Source organism: Dendrobates tinctorius, unplaced genomic scaffold (assembly GCF_039654945.1).
Source record: "Dendrobates tinctorius isolate UK_male_01 unplaced genomic scaffold, ASM3965494v1 ptg000575l, whole genome shotgun sequence".
Taxonomy (NCBI): domain Eukaryota; kingdom Metazoa; phylum Chordata; class Amphibia; order Anura; family Dendrobatidae; genus Dendrobates; species Dendrobates tinctorius.
Genome location: NW_027362233.1, coordinates 53,443 through 66,941, shown reverse-complemented (window position 1 = coordinate 66,941; position 13,499 = coordinate 53,443). Strand labels below are relative to the sequence as shown.

Here is a 13,499-nt window from a genome sequence, read left to right as displayed (position 1 = left end):
CTGGGATTTACTTCTGTTTGACACTTTGTGTGTTTTTTGGGCAAAAATAAGCAAATTTGCATTTTGGGTTTAATTAAAAATCTTTCAGTTTTCCTTCTACAGTCTCCGTATTGCGCCACGTTCACACGTTCAGTATTTGTTCAGTATTTTACTTCAGTATGGTGTAAATTTGGCCTTAGAGTGAGGGCAGTAGGTCAGGGTGATTGAAACTGTGCCCACCCACGTGGCTGTATAATTTTATTTCACTACTAGCTGAAGAGCCCGGCGTTGCCCGGGCATAGTAACCAACTGTGGTTAGTTATAACAAATTATAATGATTATATAGCACATAAAAACATTTCACATCATATATTCAACACTACAGATTTGCAACACAAATTAACTAAACGATTACCCAAGTATTGATAGTATTTTATTTTCAACTCATTCAAGATTTTTGGTTTTTCTTTTCGGTGCAAAGATGAACAGATTTTTGGCAGTTCCAACTCTTGAACAGACCACGTAAAGTTGACCATGAGAAAAGCATGGAGATTGCAAATCGATCCCTACTACTTTCAATGACTGTCCCTGAGCATTGTTAATGGACATTGCAAATAGCAGTTGAAATAGAATATGGAGGCGTTTAAAATCAAAAAACAAATCTGATGGAATGAGTGGAATTCTTGGAATGAAAATGTCCTCTCCTTTGGCACATCCTGTTTCTGAGCTGTGTATCTAACCCTATCCTGTGTGATAATGTCTACTGAGCTGTGTACCTAATCCTATCGTGTGTTACTGACTGCTGAGCCGTGTATCTAATCCTATCCTGTGTGATACTGACTGCTGAGCAGTGTATCTAATCCCATCCTGTGTGATACCGTCTGCTGAGCCGTGTATCTATTCCTATCCTATGTGATACTGACTGCTGACCTGTGCATCTAATCCTATCCTGTGTGATACTGACTGCTGAGCCGTGTATCTAATCCTATCCTGTGTGATACTGACTGCTGAGCCATGTATCTAATCCTATCCTGTATGATACTGACTGCTGAGCTGTGTATCTAATCCTATCCTGTATGATACTGTCTGTTGAGCCGTGTATCTAATCCTATCCTGTGTGATACTGTCTGCGGAGCCGTGTATCTATTCCTATCCTGTGTGATACTGGGCTCCCCCTGCAGTCTATGTCAGAGGGTGGTCTGTGTTGGCACGGTAATAAATTGTGTTATTTCCAGCTTTACAGAAGGACGATAACACCATAGAAATGATAAGAATGATAGGCCAAATTGTTTGGTGAATTGGAACGCGCGGGGTTAAAATTTCGCCTCACAACATAGCCTATGACTCTCTCGGGGGTCCAGACGTGTAACTGTGCGCCAAATTTTGTGGCTGTAGCTGCGACGGTGCGGATGCATATCCCGGACATACACACACACACACACACTCAGCTTTATATATTAGATTTTTGGCCCACAGAGGAATTGTCACCACTGAGAAGTTAAATTACACAGGCCAGGCACTTTTATTTTAATTTTTTGTGTGTGGTGGTTTTTTTTTTTTTTTTCTTTTTCTCTTCACCTTTTTGGAAAGAAGCTCTCAGGACGTTCTCCATATTAATAGCAGAGTTGAATTTTTCACTGACATGACTCAGACAAGCCGACTACTTGAAGGGGTTTTGATATGGATTTTGTAGTGGATCCGATTTTAAAATCCTCAACAAAAGACTCCGTGTGACCCTATTGTCTCCCTTCTTCTCGGCTCTTCTTATCTATGATCACATGAACGTCGAGCTGTCACGATCTTCTCTCCTCTGATCCTAAACTGTTCTCCATTTTGCTGAATTCAATGACTTTTCCCCTTCTGCGTGGGCTCCTCAGGTCCAGATTTACATTTATTTTTTCTTATTTTATTTGGACACCCTTTAGAGAATGGTACACTATGAATGTGCATGTATCACAGACCCCTGGGGTAAATGGCCTCCAGCAGACATGTCATATACGTATACATACTCACGTGGCAACAATTCCCTTATTACAGTAATGACGATGTGATCCAAATTACAAGACGGAAAAGGAACCAGCAACCGCAGTATTCTTTCATTTCCTACCATAATGACCTGTACTTATGTAGTAATCTGCCTAGAAATGGTTGCAGTGTGTTCACACATCATTAATCTTGAGTTTTGTGTGTGTGTGTGTGTTGTTTTTTTTTTTTTTTTTTTTTTTTCCCTCTTTGCCATACAGAGGCAGAGAAAGTGGCCCAAGTTGCGGAGATCAAATACGGACAGAAGGTTATGGAGAAGGAAACGGAGAAGAAGATTTCTGAGATTGAAGGTAATTGTTAGATGAGATTGTGCAGTGGTCTCGCCTTGTAATATGGTCCATGTCCAGGGCCTTGTTTACTAGATCCATGACTTTGTTTAATCCAGACGCCCCTTCTATTAACATCCTGAGATGGTCTGCTTATTCTCCTCTACAAGCATGGCTATTGTGAGAGAACGCGTGCCTCATGGAGGCGGCCTACAGACTACAGTGTAACCAAGTACAAGAGACTTCATTGTCTGTCGTCTTGATGTGAACACCGCGCTCCAAATTATTATGCAAACTGGATTTAGGTGCCATACAGATGACGGTTTTTTTTTCCACATAACCTCATGGATGGTATTGTGTATCGGGTCTCTTTGGATCACTGAAATCAATCTGAAACACCTGTGATTAATTTGCCCAGCTAAAGGAAAACTGCTTAAGAAGGACACTCTATAGGTTTCAAGCAATATGAGAAAGAAAAAGGATCTCTACTGCCAAAGAGCATCAAATGGTGAAATGCCATGGACAAGGTATGAAAACATTCAATATTTCACGAAAACTGATACGTGATCTTTGTACTGTGAAGTGATTTGTGGCTGATGGAGGCACAGAGGTTTGTGCAGATAAAGGCATTATGAGGAAGGTTTCTGATATTCTAAAATATCATTACAAAGCAGCAAACTGGTATTTGAAGCTGCCTGTGCCTCCTGGAGTCCTATGAACTTCAAGGTTCAGGACCCTCCACAGGGCCAGCCGGAACGTATAGGCGAACTAGGCGGCCGCCTAGGGCGCCGACCCAAAGGGGGCGCCAGAGAAAAAATAGAAAAAATTATAAAAAATCTTTTCAAAAGGCAAAAAGTTTTAGGGATGGAAAGAAAAGTGTACATATTTAAGGGCAAATATGACGCAAGAGAGGTTGGTTGGGTTGGCAACAATTTCGATAGAATCTGAAGTTGCTTAACAAATTAATCTCGGTGACTTAGTGTCATCCTTTTAAAAAAAAAAAAGGCAAGGAAACAAAAATTTTAATTACCTATGGTCGTTTTTGTTTTGTGTTATTGATTACTTTGTATATATTTGTCCTATACAACTTCTCAGAAGATTAAAGAGTTAGGAGAGAGTTAATTAATCATTGTTGTTGTGGTTTATTTTGCTCCAAAATTTATATCCCAAGTTTTCATCTACTGCCAAGAATAGTAGGGGTGCAACAAAATAGTTTCGCCTAGGGCGCCGTAATCTCTCGGGCCGGCCCTGACCCTCCAGATACTTTTAGTTATGCATAGTCCTACTACTCGGCCAAACCTAAACAGTGCTCACAAGCTGAAACTGTTGCAGTCCAGACATGTATGAAGAATAATTTCAAAACAGAATTGTTTACTGATGAATGCTGTGCAACTATGGATGATCCAGATGGATGAAGAAGTAGATGACCACCATTTCCCAACAAGACAGCGGCGTGTTTTGCGCCGTAATCATGGTGAAGGAGCTGTTAGGCTCTCTTGAGGTCCTGGAAGGTGTGAAAATGACCTTAACAAAGTATATAAAGTTTCTGACAGACCACTTTCTTCCATGAAAAAGAAGCATTGTGCCATACATGGCAGAAGCCTCTTCATGCATCAATATGCACCATCTCATGCTGCAAAGAATACCTGCTGCTGGCGGCATAAAATGAGAGAAACCCATGGTGTGACCACCATTCTTCCCTGACCTCAACCATATTGAGAACTTTTGGTGACCACGGTTTTTACTGACCATTTACTTATAACACCGACAACTAGCTGTCATTGTACGGGTGGGTATCCTATATACACCACATGACTGCATTTCTGTATGAATGACTGACTGAATACAAGGTTTGCCAGAAACACGCGTCACAGTAACAAGTTCCTTGAAATTAAACCAGTCCCTTGTGAAGCTTTTCAGCCTGTGATACAACATAAGCACAGCACGGTGGCTCAGCGGTTAGCACTGTTGCTCTTCAGCACTGGGATCCTAGTGCAAATCTGACCTAGAATAACATCTGCAAGGAGTTTGTATGTTCTCCCCGTGTTTGCGTGGGTTTCCTCCAGGTTTTCCGGTTTCTTCCCACACTCCACAGGCAGACTGATAGGGAATTTACATAGCATCCATAAAGCACTGCCAGATATCGTGGCTCAATATAAGTGTTACAGAACCACCCAGCACCCAGAATATGTTGTGCAGTTATATGTATATATAATAGGTTCCATGTGAGATGCATGTCCCTAATGTATCAGCAGTGTCCGCCCTCCCCCCACCTTTGTAATTCCCACAGTAAACATCCGCAGGCTCCGGCCACCTGCGGCTTTTGTAATGCATGTCTGGCCTGCTGCTTGTCTATTGGCCGGCCCTCTGTATCTGTGTGATATATTCTGTGTCCTGTGAGTAAAGTGTTGTCAGACTGGAAATACATGGAGAAGCAGTGATCTTTTATATGCGCCCATGCACTCAGAGGAATTCCAGCCAGCGTCATTCATTCAGACTCCAGCCAACGCAGAGCGGACCTCCGAAAATACGGGGTGGTACTGAAAGAGGTACCCCAGCTTGGAAGACCCCGTTACAATAAGCAAAAATAAATTTGGTTTCTCAATGCTTTTGTTCTGCAGATTCTGCCTTTATAGCTAGAGAGAAGGCGAGGGCCGATGCCGAATTTTATACAGCCAAGAAAATATCAGACTCCAATAAGGTAAAGCTACAAATTTCTTTTTCTACACTCAGTTCTGGACACTGTTTGGGTGTACCCTTTCGTTTCTCCAAACTGCACCCTACCAATCATGAGGAGGACATTCTGATGTGTGCCTACACTGTCTGATACTGTGAGCCCTGATTGGACAGTGTACGGACCCCTCCCAACTACTAACACCTACTTGTCACTTTATTCCTAAACTTCTATGAGGAATAACAGAGGAACGTCACAACTTACAGTGCTTGAGAACTGTATATATGGAGGATACACGTACTTACCAACAGACTGCCAGGAGCGGTGATGAGCCATCTTTAAAGGGGGTTATCTACTGTATTTTTCGGATAACACGCACTTTTTTTCCCCAAATTTGGGGGGGGGGGGGATGAGGGTGTGTCTTATAATGCGAATATTCCTTACTGGTCACGGTGGTGCAGGGTCCCAGGTCACTGCTGGAAGAGTCAAGAGTGGAGTGTTGCTCCAGGCCACAGGCTGGGATGAAGTAGTGTTCGGATGTGTGACGCTGCGGGTGTTCGGTGGTGCGGGGGCTCCGCCAACATTTTGTGAAAGCCTGGAGCCCCCGCACTTCTATGGTTTACATTGCAGTAGACTCCGGAAAAATGGCTGCCAGGGCACCAAGATCTCCATCTGGGCATGCGCCTCCTCCGGCAGCCATTTTCCCGAGTCCACCGTATAGTAAACCATGGAAGTGCGGGGGGCTCCGGGCTTTCACAAAATGTCAAAGGAGGCTCAGCACCACCGAACACCCACAGCGTCACACATTCGAACACCCCTTTCTCCCAATCTGGGGTCCGCAGCATCGCCCCACTCCTGCCTCCGCCAGCAGCGACCCTGGGACCCTGCTTTACCGCAGCCACCACCCCCGGTAAGCAATAAGATGCCTGGATTGTAAGAAGCACCACCATTTTATTAAAACAAGTTTTATCTTTCGTCTCATAGGGGGACACAGAAACCGTGGGTGTGTGCTGATGCCACTAGGAAGTTGACACTATGCCATGAAAAAATGTTAACTCCGCCTCCGCAGCATACACCCCTCCGACCGGCTGTAGGACAATGAGTTTTGCTTAGTGTCAGCAGGAGGTGGACAGGGGTCTCTCGCAGACGCATGCCTACCTCAATGTGCGTCGTTCCTTTTCAGGTAACCAGGAGGGATACAGAGTAGATCTGCTACATCTGTATTCCCACACCGGGATTATGAGTACGGTGTGTACTGCCACCCTGTATCCTCATGAATCCCACTGGCAGGACCCTAACACAGGACTCGTGTTCAGGTGGCCGCTACTGGTTCTAACCTTCGTCTCCCATCACTCGCCCGCCAGAGCCTGATGATCGAGAGAGACGCCCTGCAGAAAAGGTTTGGGACAGCAATTTTTTCATGCAGATAACTGACCCCTGTTACGGGGTGAGCTGGAGGTAAGAGGCTACAGCATTTATATTCTTCTCACCAGCCGCACTAGGCTGAATGTGACCGCTCTAATCAGCGCTCAGGATTGCAGCCCATGGCTCTTAGTTTAAGAGCCAACACTTACTTTCAAGCACACGGTACAGCACAGTTCCAGCTCCTCCCGTGGCAGCGTTATGGCCCTGGGCTTCAGCAGGAGCCCAGTACGGCCAACACCAGATTCTGGCTTCCGGCAGGCTCCGCCCCTCGGCTTCCTCTTCCTGTACCAGTGCCATCTTGGTGCTCCAGGAGGCTGGAGCAGGGCTCCTCCCACCACCTCCGGGCGGGGATTTCATAAAAGATTCTAGGCAGGGGGCTGTTGACATCTCTCTCTCTCTCTCTCTCTCTCTCTCTCTCTCTCTCTCTCTCTCTCTCTCTCTCTCTCTCTCTCTCTCTCTCTCTCTCTCTCTCTCTCTCATCAGCCTTTGGGCGGCAGCTGCTGCGGGGACACAGGTCGTGGGTATATGAGTACTGCACTACAGGTTGCTCCCTCACTCCGCTTTCTACCCCTGACGGTCGGCACCAGGTTAAGCCTGTCAGTATGCCCAAGGGAGAGCAGTCACGCTCCTCATCCGCTTCAGCGACCTTGGTCGAATATTTTGTATGTACCAAATGAAATGTCAGGCTTCCTTCAGGTCAGTCCTCACCACTCTGCTCAGATTGCAGCAGACCTACGGTGTCACCAACACTAGAGAACAGGTGCAGCCCCCCTGCCTTATCTGTCAGAGCTCCCGCATTATCCCTGGAGCAGGAGGAAGCCACCCTGCCTGCCGCCCAGGGGCCATCCATCGCCACAGGAGACAGTGAGTGTCCAGGATGGGCCTCTTCCTTATCTAAGTCCGTGGCCGACCTTACCAAGGTATCACAGACCTTGGTAACGGTGCTTGACAGATTGCCACTTCAGACTCCAGTGGACACAGGAGCATCAAAGGAGCCTCCTTTTGGGCCTTTTAGAGGCCGTACAAGGTTTAGACAGGACCACCAACCCAGGTCCCCTTCTCACTCCATCTCTCCACCAGAGTTCCTCTGGCTGTCTGCCTCCTCCCGGTCCTCATCCCAGGAATAAGGTGAGGCATTATCAGAGACTCACTCAGAGGAGGGTTCTGAGTACGGGCCAGAACAGTCCGAGGGCGTCGAGGATATGGCTCAATGAGAACATTAGGGACGCCACATCAATACCTAAAGATCAGACTTTTTCATTTAACCGTCATAAGTCTCCCGCTAGGGCCTTTGCCTCCCACAAGGATTTTGAGGAAGTATTAGCCAGGGAAAGGGAATACCAAACCAGGCGGTTTCAGAGGGTTAGTCGTTTTGGGATTCTATATCCTTTTCCTCCAGATCTCACCGACAACTGGACCGCCTCCCCTTCGGTGGATCCACCAGTGTCCAGACTCTCTACCAATACAATCCTCCCACTGGCCAGTGGGGCAGCTCTAAAGGATCCCAATGATAGATGGATAGAATCCCTGGCGAAATCCACCTTTGAGGCAGCGGCCGCTACATTGTGTCCGGTTTTCGCCTCAGCCTGGGTAGCTAAGTCTGTTACGGAATGGGCCAAACAGCTTAGACAGGGCTTATTGGCCGGGGCCCAAGCAGCGGAACTGGCGGAGTTCGCAGATCAAATCTCTCATGCCGGGAGGTATATGGTATCAGCGGCCCTGGATGCCGCTTCTTGCGCAGCTCAAGCATCCAGTAACGTGGTAGCCGTCCGGCTGACGGTCTGGCTAAAGGCTTGGCAGGCTGATTTATCCTCAAAGAAATCACTGACCAATCTGCCGTTTCAGAGTGCCTGACTCTTGGGGTCAATGTTAAATCAAATCATTAAGGATGCAACGGGGGGTACAAGCTCCCTTCTCCCTCAGGCCAAGCCTCGTCGATATGTTTTCAAACGTAGGGCTCAGCCCTTTCGCCGTACCCCAGCAACAGACGCTTATGCTCAGGGCCCACAGAGGTCGCAAGCACCTAGAGACAGAAGGAGGGTATCCTTTCTGCCACCCCTTCATGGCATTCCCGCAGTTCCAACAGCAAAGCTACCAGGTCAGGGCTGAGCAGAGCCAATTCAGCCTGACGCCGACAGGGAAGCCAACTCCCTTCACAGTACCTCTTCCAGACTAGGAGGCCGCCTTCTCCTCTTCAGAGATGTCTGGTAGTGTTCAGTAGAGGATATCTGGGTAAAGGAGGTGGTATCCACAGGATAAAAGATAGACTTCAACGCGCTTCCGCGAGACCGTTCCTATCGCAACTTCCAAGAGACGCTGCTATGGCTCTAGGGTTTTTTGCGGCAATCGACTCTCTCCTCAACGCAGGAGTAATCGTCCCCGTTCCTGAGCAGGAACGTTTCACCGATTTTTACTCAAGCCTGTTTGTGATCCCAAAAAAGGATGGCTCAGTTCGTCCCATACTAGACCTCAAAAGGCTAAACAAATGGGTCCGCTTATGCCATTTCAGGATGGAGTCGATTCGGTCGGTAATCACATCTATGGAGGATCAGGAATTCCTATGTTCCATAGATTGGGGACGCCTACCTGCACGTCCCCATTTTTCAGGAACATCAAAGGTTTCTACGCTTTGCTGTCCAAGAGCAGCATTTCCAGTTTGTGGCCCTGCCATTTGGGCTGGCAACAGCCCCCCAGAATTTTTACAAAGATTATGGCAGCAATGGTAGCTATATTAAGGGTCAGAGGCATAATATTAGTACCATATCTCAACGATATTCTCGTCAAAGCACCCTCCTTCACTCAGGCCCAGGAAAACCTAGCGGTGGTTTTAAACACGCTGTTCTGGTTTGGTTGGATCATAAACAGGGAGAAATCTCACCTAACGCCAACGCAACGCCTAGAATTCTTAGGGATGACAATCGACACCCGCCGCTCAAGGGTCTTTCTCCCAGAAAGAAAGTGTATTACCCTCCAGCAGGGAATTCGTTCTCTGTTAAAATTCCGACTTCTATCCTTTCGCGCTGCCATGAGAGTCTGTTTCATTCCAGGATACTGCAGAGGAACATCCTCCTTCAGTGGGACAGGACCATCTCTTCGCTGGATCGCCCCTTCCTCCCTTCCATTCAGAGCAGGGAATCCCTCAAGTGGTGGCTGACCTCCCCCCCTCGATCATCTGCGACGGCCTTTTCCCCCTGTCCACTGGCAGGTGGTAACTACAGATGCCAGTCTCCTGGGCTGGGGTGCGGTATTCCTTCAACTGATCTTTCTAGCACTCCTACATTGGGAAAGATACCTCAACAACCAGCCAGTCAGGATTCGGACGGACAATGCCACAGCGGTGGCATACATCAATCACCAAGGGGGAACCAGGAGTCCCCGGGCACTGGCCGAGGTATCCAGAATTGTCAGCTGGGCGGAAACCGCAATTTCGGCAGTTTATATTCCCAGCACAGACAACACGGCCGCCGACTCCTCAGTCGGGAGGGGCTCGGGGCAGGAGAATGGTCCTTTACATCAGGACGTGTTCTGTCAGATATGCCGCCTATGGGGGACTCCAGACTTCTGGCGTCGCGGCAGAACAGAAGGGTCCAACAGTTTGTCTCAAGATACCGCGATCCTCTAGCAATAGGGGTCGACGCGCTGGTCATTCCCTGGACACAGTTCAGACTCCCTTACCTGTTCCCTCCCCTTCCTCTCCTGCAAAGGTTGCTAAAGAAGATCAAGGCGGAAGGGGTGCCTGTCATATTGATCGTCCTGTACTGACCCAGGAGGGCCTGGTTCGCAGAAATTATCAATCTTCTCGCAGGCACCCCCTGGAGACTCCCCGACAGACCAGATCTTCTGGCTCAGGGGCCGTTTTACCACTCGAATTCTCGGTTGCTCAATTTGACGGCATGGCCTTTGAAACCACAATACTGAGAGCAGCGGGATTTTCGGTTCGAGTCATTAATACAATGATCCAGGCTAGGAAGCCCTCCTCTTTCAGGGTCTATTATTGAGCCTGGAAGGCCTATTTTGGCTGGTGTGAGTCTAATCACATCACACCTATCCCCAGTTCCCTACCATCTGTCTTAGCCTTTTTCCAGGCAGGGTTAGTTCTTTGAAAGGCCAGGTATCTGCTCTCTCTATTCTTTTTCATAGAAATTTGGCCTCCCGCTTACAGGTTAAGACCTTCCTGCAAGGGGTGGTGCATACAGCTCCTCCTTACAGATCCCCAGTTGCTCCATGGGATCTTATCTTGGTCTTGGAAGCCTTGACAGGTTCACCCTTTGAACCCCTCCAGGAAGCTCCCATGTCTTTGTTGTCCTTGAAGGTGGTATTTCTCGTAGCCATCACCTCTATTAGGCGGGTTTCAGAATTAGCGGCATTGTCCTGTCGCCCTCCATTCTTAATTATGCACCAAGACAAGATTGTTTTGCGGCCTCCTCCTAACTTTCTTCCCAAGGTGGTATCCACCTTCCACCTGAACGAGGATATAATCCTTCCGTCATTTTGTCCCGCTCCAACCCATCCTCTGGAGCGTTCTTTGAATAAGCTAGACCTGGTCAGGGCGATAAGGCTCTATCTGGCCAGGACCGCTCACTTCAGGAAGGCAGACTCACTCTTTGTTATCCCTGCCGGCCTCTAAGGCAACAATTGCCCGCTGGATCAGAATGGCAATTCTGGAAGCCTACCGGGTGAAGGACAGAGTGTCCCAGGCTGGGGTCAAGGCCCATTCTACTTGGGTGGTGGGCACCTCCTGGGCAGTACACAATAGGGCATCAGCCATGCAGTTGTGCAAGGCAGCCACATGGTCGTCCGTGCTTATCTTTTCAAGGTTCTATAAGGTCCATAGCTATGCTTCAGCGGACACCAGCCTAGGCAGAAGAATCTTGCAGGCGGCAGTGGTGAGTTCTCCGACCTGAAGGAAGTTTCTGTCCACCCCAGGGACTGCTTTTAGACGTCCCACGGTTTCTGTGCCCCCCAATGAGACGAAAGAGAAAACAGGATTTTGGTTGCTTACCGTAAAATCTGTTTCTCAGAGTCTTCATTGGGGAACACAGCGCCCTCCCATGATTTTGTTACTTGTAATGAATATATGATGACTTACATGATATTGTCTCCTCCTACTGCTTTTTTACTAACTGATTGTCCTACAGCCGGTCGGAGGGGTGTATACTGCGGAGTCGGTTAACATTTTTTTCATGGCATATTGTCAAACTCCTAGTGGCAGCAGCACACACCCACGGTTTCTGTGTCCCCCAATGAAGTTAATGAGAAACAGATTTTACGGTAAGCAACCAAAATCCTGTTTTTTTCCTAGTTTCCTCTTCAAAATTTGGGGTGCGTCTTATAACCCCCAAAATACACTAAGTCCTTTTTTTTTTTTTTTTTTTTTTTTTTCCACCCCTACTATGAGGCTGAACACTTATTGGGAGGTCATTGCTAACTACCTGACTGTTGTGTTGTACGCCAATCTCTCCTTGTCACAGAATCACTCATGGTGGTGACTCTCCGACTTCTTGTGACCTCACTGACAGAATAGTTCTTTCCACTCTGATCTGCGCTTACAAGCTCAATACCATCAGTATGTAAGCACTGCACCCCCTCGGAGACCAGCCTCCTCTGATAGACTGCAGCGGTGGCCTGTTACCTAGGCAATGATCAGTAAACAAATCTAAAAATCGCATTATTCTTAAGAATGACGTGGATGTTTAATAAGTAACTGGCATAGTTGGTTGTTTTTACAAGCCCCTTTCAATTTTACCCACTTAAGATGATGTCACGAGCCCTGGAATTTCCCCAAATTTTCTTTGTGTCATATGTTACCTTTTGCTTTTTGTCTTCCTCTTGCAGCTAAAATTAACCCCTGAATACCTGCAACTTATAAAATACCAAGCCATCGCTGCCAACAGTAAGATCTACTTTGGTAATGACATCCCAAATATGTTTATGGACAGCACCACAAGCACCAGCGCCCATCCGGGCGACCAACCTCCAGGAGACGCCTTTCCCTTTAAAGACTCCACTGTATATTCTGATGAATCAAATTCCTAAGGACAAAAGGGAGAAAAAATCCACTGGTTTTACAAAAAAAAGGAAAATGAACGAAAAATATATGAAAATTGCAAAACCAAATGATAATTTTTTTTCTAGCGATTTGCAGCCTCAGAAGGAAGTATTGGCACTCTGTAGATTAATTTTTTTCTTTTATATGTCCACAAAATGAATGTTTGTATTGTATCGGAAGTATTTGGATTCTCAGGACGCTGTGATTTGTTTTTCTACCGCGGCGGCTATAAAACACTTACTGATTGTGGGGTGATGCATCTCATGGCAGCTCGTGGAGGCTTTTTACAGTATTTTGATATCTTTTTGCAAAATGCTGTATATTACTAGGGACCAATATTTGTCTTTTTTTGTGGAGTCCAAATGTGCTACAGAGAAGGATAAGATCTGAGTACAATGTGTGCATTATTGTCTGTCGTGGTACTTACAAGGATCACGATGTCTTATAAGACCTGCCAGTACAATACATCCACATATTAAAGCAGATCTTGTCACCACTTTTCAATTGCATCCTTTATTAAATAGAAGTAAGACCTGGAGAGCCTAGTGTACTCACTTTGAAAATCCATATTAGAATGGCTGTATAATCTGGTTTGAACGTTTCCCTGCCTGATAATAAAATTAGCATTTCTATAAAGGGTACAGTATCAGTATTTGTCCAGTCTCAGACTTGGCTTTTCACGGTATGTACACCAGCCTCATCAGATCTAAGATATATTTACTAATTTATGCCATATGTCTTGTGCAGTTTTGCATTAGATTAGTTATCTGGGCCTATGTTTGTCTTTTTGGTCAGATGCCCTGTACTTTAGTTGGGGGGGATGCAGTAACCATACCCTACATTGTATATACTGAGGCCTCATTCAGACTTGTTTCTTTTTTTTTTGCATATAAGAACCATCCGTTTTTCTGTGGCGGTGTGTTTTTTATTTGTAGATCTAATTTTTTTTTCATCAGTTTTTGGTCAGTGTATCAGCTTTTACCATCACTGTGGCATTTGTTTTTTTTCATTTGCAAGACAAAAAAACGCAATCCTTTTCCGATCCGTTAAAAAGTCTATCGCT

The 13,499-nt window shown here is 46.5% G+C and overlaps 1 protein-coding gene across 2 annotated transcripts in view; it reads left to right on the top strand.

The window, feature by feature from the left end:
- LOC141078570 (erlin-2-B) overlaps positions 1-13,075 on the top strand; it is a 44,182-nt gene extending 31,107 nt beyond the window's left edge. For both annotated transcript variants that reach the window (XM_073565200.1, XM_073565201.1), the window contains exons 10-12: positions 2,223-2,312; positions 4,910-4,989; positions 12,223-13,075. In XM_073565200.1, the coding sequence (XP_073421301.1) occupies positions 2,223-2,312; positions 4,910-4,989; positions 12,223-12,423 (371 nt within the window). In that variant the 3' untranslated portion in view covers positions 12,424-13,075. The remainder of the gene's footprint in view (positions 1-2,222; positions 2,313-4,909; positions 4,990-12,222) is intronic.
- Positions 13,076-13,499: the final 424 nt, after the last annotated feature.